At 45.4% G+C, this 4,931-nt stretch overlaps 1 protein-coding gene across 1 annotated transcript; it reads left to right on the forward strand.

Moving 5' to 3' along the window:
- Positions 1-1,359: 1,359 nt before the first annotated feature.
- On the forward strand, positions 1,360-3,306 carry LOC133749448 (olfactory receptor 7A10-like; the record flags this gene model as incomplete). The annotated part of the gene is made up of 2 exons (XM_062178600.1): positions 1,360-2,270; positions 3,288-3,306. Coding segments are annotated over exons 1-2 (930 nt in total), but the record flags the coding sequence as incomplete, so codon positions are not given.
- Between the last annotated feature and the right edge of the window lie 1,625 nt (positions 3,307-4,931).

Below are 4,931 nucleotides of genomic sequence, written 5' to 3' on the forward strand. Positions count from 1 at the left end.
CAGAAGCAATGGGTGGCAGGCCTATTACTGGCTGATCTGTACAGTGATCTGCCCTCAAGGAGACCCAACAGGCCAGTCCACTGCAGTGGCTTTCAATGTGGTAAGCCTGGGCTTCAGCAGAAGTCAGCTTGTGAAGAGCCCTGGCAGCTCTGCCAAGAGTTGGATCACTGGAAATGGACCTGCCCTGGAGTCGAAGGATGCCCAGGTCAGAGCCACAGATCTTATTGGCTCTAAGCTGAAAAGCCCTTCACTCAGCCCAACTTCCAAAGTGACCACTGCAGCTGAGGGTATGGTCAGGTAGGGTCAGCAAGGTTGCAGGCAGAACTGTAAATTTCTTGTTAGAGATGCCCCCTGCCTTTACCTGGCCAGCTCTCCTCCCAAGCCAGCTAAGTAATGAAAGTCAACAGAGTGCCTTCCCCTAGGAGGTTCACACCTCCCTTAGGATATACCCCATGTGAAGAAATAGATTGGTCTGGGCCTCTTAACTTACAAGGCCTAAAGCCCAACAGATTATTATCAAGCCCCTTCTGTCAGGTTCTATTTGCCTCTCAATCAGAAAACTTAATTGTAGCTTAGACAGCACCTTTCTTAGCTCCTCTAATAATGTCTCTGTCCTTTGTTCTAGACCCTGTCTAGTGCACTTGAGCCTCATTCCTTTGTAATCATAACCTCTACTCTACCACCAATGGCTCTACACCCAACCTGTGTGTACTTATGGTCCTCTTCCCCACTTAATGCTGTATAATTGTTCAGACCTGGTTAATGCCACTCTTAGGATCATTGGTTACTATCCTCACCCTGTCTTTTATGACCTTGTCTAAATATGATCAGAGTCGGCCAACTTGGAATGCTTCCATAGCCTTGGCAACTCATGATGACAGCCTAGGGTGGTTACTGGCACCATAAACTAGAGTGTCAATTTGTTGGGTCAACAACAGGAGCCACTGTGCACTTGCTCCTCATGTGGTATCTCTGTCCTTAATGTCTGTACATTTTGATTTAATGCTATAACTAGTACTCAAACAGTATATTTCACTTTGTGTTTCTATGTAGGTGCAAACTGTTGAAATATTTACTTTATATATACTAAATTGATCTTCTGTATATAAAGAGAATTGAAAATGAATCTTGATGTGAATTGAAGGGGAGAGGGAGCGGGAGAGGGGAGGGTTGCGTGTGGGAGGGAAGTTATGGGAGGGGGAAGCCATTGTAATCCATAAGCTGTACACTGGAAATTTATATTCATTAAATAAAAGTTAAAAAAAATACAAATTGTAGCATCTCAACTAAGTGAGCAATGATTCTTTGTGTAAAAAACTAATCATGGTATCTATCTCTTTCCTGCAGATATCTCAATCCATGCAGCCAGGGAATGATACACGAAGTTTAGAATTCCTTCTCCTGGGATTCTCAGAGGATCCAGCGCTGCAACCCCTCATATTTGGGCTCTTCCTCTCCATCTACCTGGTCACTGTGGCTGGGAATCTGCTCATTGTCCTGGTCATCCTATCAGACCCCCACCTCCACACACCCATGTACTTCTTCCTCTCCAACCTGTCCTTGGTAGACGTCTGCTTCACCTCCACCACCGTCCCCAAGATGCTGGTGAACATCCAGACGCAGAGCAAAGCCATCAGCTATGCAGGCTGCATCACCCAGATGTTCTTCTTCCTGCTGTTTGCAGAGTTGGACAACTTCCTTCTGGTTGTGATGGCCTATGACCGGTTCATGGCCATCTGTCAGCCTTTGCACTATGCAGTCGTCATGAACCCCCGGCTCTGTGTGCAGCTGCTCCTGGTGTGCTGGGTCATCAGTGTCCTGCATGCCTTGTTGCAAAGCCTACTGTTGCTACGGCTGTCCTTCTGCACACACCTGGAAATCCCCCACTTCTTCTGTGAGCTGAACCAGGTGATCCACAGTGCCTGCTCTGACACCTTTCTTAATGATTTCATTTTGTATTTTGTATCTGTGCTGTTGGGTGGAGGTCCCCTGGCTGGGATCCTGTACTCCTACTCTAAGATCGTCTCCTCCATCCGTGCACTCTCCTCCACTCAGGGGAAGCATAAAGCATTTTCCACCTGTGCCTCTCACCTCTCTGTCATCTCCTTATTTTATGGCACAGGAATAGGTGTCTACCTTAGCTCTGCCTTTACCCAAAACCCACACACAACTTCAATGGCCTCAGTGATGTACACCGTGGTCACCCCCATGCTGAACCCCTTCATCTACAGCCTGAGGAATGAAGACATAAAGAGGGCCCTGAAGAGATCTTTGGAAGGGAAACCATGAATGCACAATTGTCTTGGGGCTACAGAAATGACAGAGGTTGCAGGGATGAAACCACAGAGGCAGAAATTCTTACTCTTGGTTCCGGTTGTGAAGGTAGAATTTTCTCCTCTCTTTATTTACTAGAGTTTCCATGACGTGGATTTCAACCTCTCGATACAGTTTATGCAGCTCACTTAGCGTTCTGTCATCTTCAGGATCCCACAGGTTTTCCCCTTGATATTTTCCTACATTCCCAAAGTTAATCCTAACATTGGATCAGAAACATTTGGAAACTCCCTTTTTTCTCATGGGACAGTAAGTACATCTTAGGAGTGATTCTTCCTATCTGATGTACATTGCACTGAGTAATGTTTCTTATGTTTTACTGGAAATAAAAAAGTCATGTGTGCTACTATTGTAACAGACTACATGTTGCAACTGTGGTCATTTGCATAATATGTATAGGGAAATCTAAAACTGTGGTTTTTCTCTTCCATGTCTATCATTTTAATGTCTCTTCTGGATAACGTGGAATTTAACAAGTGTGTGTCTTAGACTCTCTTTTTTGAGAATTATTTATTGGGACTGGGGCAGTGGCATAGCAGGTAAAGCTGCCGCCTTCAGGGCTAGCATCCCATATGGGCACCGGTTTGAGACCTGGCTGCTCCACTTCCAATCCAGCTCTCTGCTCTCACCTGGGAGAGCAGTGGAATATGGCCCAAGTCCTTGGGCCCCTGCACCCATGTGGAGACCTAGACAAAGCTCCGGGATCCTGGCTTCAGATTGGTGCAGCTCCAGCCACTGCGGCCATCTGGGGAGTGAACAAATAAATGTAAGAACTCTCTCTCTCTCTCTGCCTCTCCTCTCTCTGTGTAACTGTGACTTTCAAGAAAAATAAATAAATCTTAAAAAAAAGAATTATTTATTTTTAATTGAAAGGCAGAGTTACAGAGGAAGGGAGAGACAGAGAGAGGTTTTCCATCCACTGGTTTTCTTCCCAAATGACTGCAATAGCCAGAGCTCTGCCAGGACAAAATCAGGAGCCAGGATCTTCTCCCAGGTCTCCCACATGGGTGCAGGAGCCCAAACACTTGGGACATTTTGTGCTGCTTTATCAGGTGCATTAGCAGGGAGCTGGATCTAAAGTGGAACAGCTGGGAATTGAACCAGCACCCATTTGAGGTTCCAGCACTGCAGACTGTGGCTTTACCCAATACATCACAGCACCGGCCCATCTTTTATTATTTCTTATTGGATTTTCTCTCCACCATTAGGATCCTGTTTCTATTTCAGTCCCAACACCATAGCAATCAGCACAGACAATGCAAACCAGTGCACTGGAGAACCACTCCACCATTTTTCTTTGGTAGATATGCATATATCCTACACACTATTTCTATATGAATGGTGAGCAGCTGACTGGCTCCTGGGTGTCAGATATTAGGCCAGGAGGGAAGTGGCTGTGGCTCTCAAGAGGGCCAGATGTGGATTTTGTGTTGATTGATGTGCCTGTTTGTACTTGTTTAGTATTTTGGCTATTGTTACTGTGAATTCCCTGGGTGTTGTCTTACTACAATTTTACAGATGCTTCTGTGGGCAAAACTGAAACTAAATATATAAATAAATAAAGCCTAGGTTGCTTGGATCCCCCTGTGTGCTTTCCCACAAATGCACACTCATCTACACGCATTCCACCGATTAAATCTTGATTTAAATGTACAAAGAACAGGGGCTTGGCACAGCACTGAGAAAACATCTGATATGCCTGTCTCCCACAGCGGACTCCCTGCATCTGAGCCCTGCCTCAGCTTCCAGCCCGGCTTCCCAGTAATGTGCACCCTGGGTCGTAGCAGGAACAGCTGAAGGAATGGGCTCCTTTCCCCCCAGGTGAGAGAACTGGACTGAATTCCTGGCTCCTGGCTCGGGCTGACCCAGCCCTGGCTGTTTGTTACTTTTGGGAAGTGAAAGTGTGCATGGAAGGTCTCTTGTTCTCTGTCTCTCAATCTCAGATTTTCAATAATAAAATAAATAATTTAAAGTAGCCATAATAGAAACTGTCCATGCTATCCCTAGCACTGTCTTTTCCTACCAGTGTGCTCTTGATGGATGCTGGCATTTCTTGCTGAGTTTCTTTAGTTCCTGTGAAGGTATTTTCAGGCGTGGGCCACTGTTCACATTAAAGCATCTTTGGGGTTTGATCACTGGGGTATCCTATTCTACGCTCTCACTCCCCCTCCTCTTCTAAACATGAAAACACTTAGATCTTTCTGCCATATTCAATGTAAGATAGAAACGTGTGTAGGCAACAATTTCACCTTATTTTGCTCCCAGTCATAACTGTCCATTAATTTTCTTTTTAAAAAAAAAGATTTATTTATTTATTTATTTGAAAGTTACACACAGAGAGAAGGAGAGGCAGAGATAGAGAAAGAGAAAGAGAGAGATAGAAAGAGAGATAGAGATAGAGATGATAAAGATAAAGACAGAGAGAGAGAGAGAGAGAGAGAGAGAGAGAGATCTTCCATCCACTGGTTCACTATCCAAATGGCTACAATGGCCGGAGCTACACTCATCAGAAGCCAGGAGCCAGGAGCTTCATCTGGGTCTCCCACATGGGTGCATGGGCCCAAGGACCTGGGCCATCTTTTACTACTTTCCCAGGC

This window comes from Lepus europaeus, chromosome 20 (assembly GCF_033115175.1).
Source record: "Lepus europaeus isolate LE1 chromosome 20, mLepTim1.pri, whole genome shotgun sequence".
NCBI classification, from domain to species: Eukaryota; Metazoa; Chordata; class Mammalia; order Lagomorpha; family Leporidae; genus Lepus; species Lepus europaeus.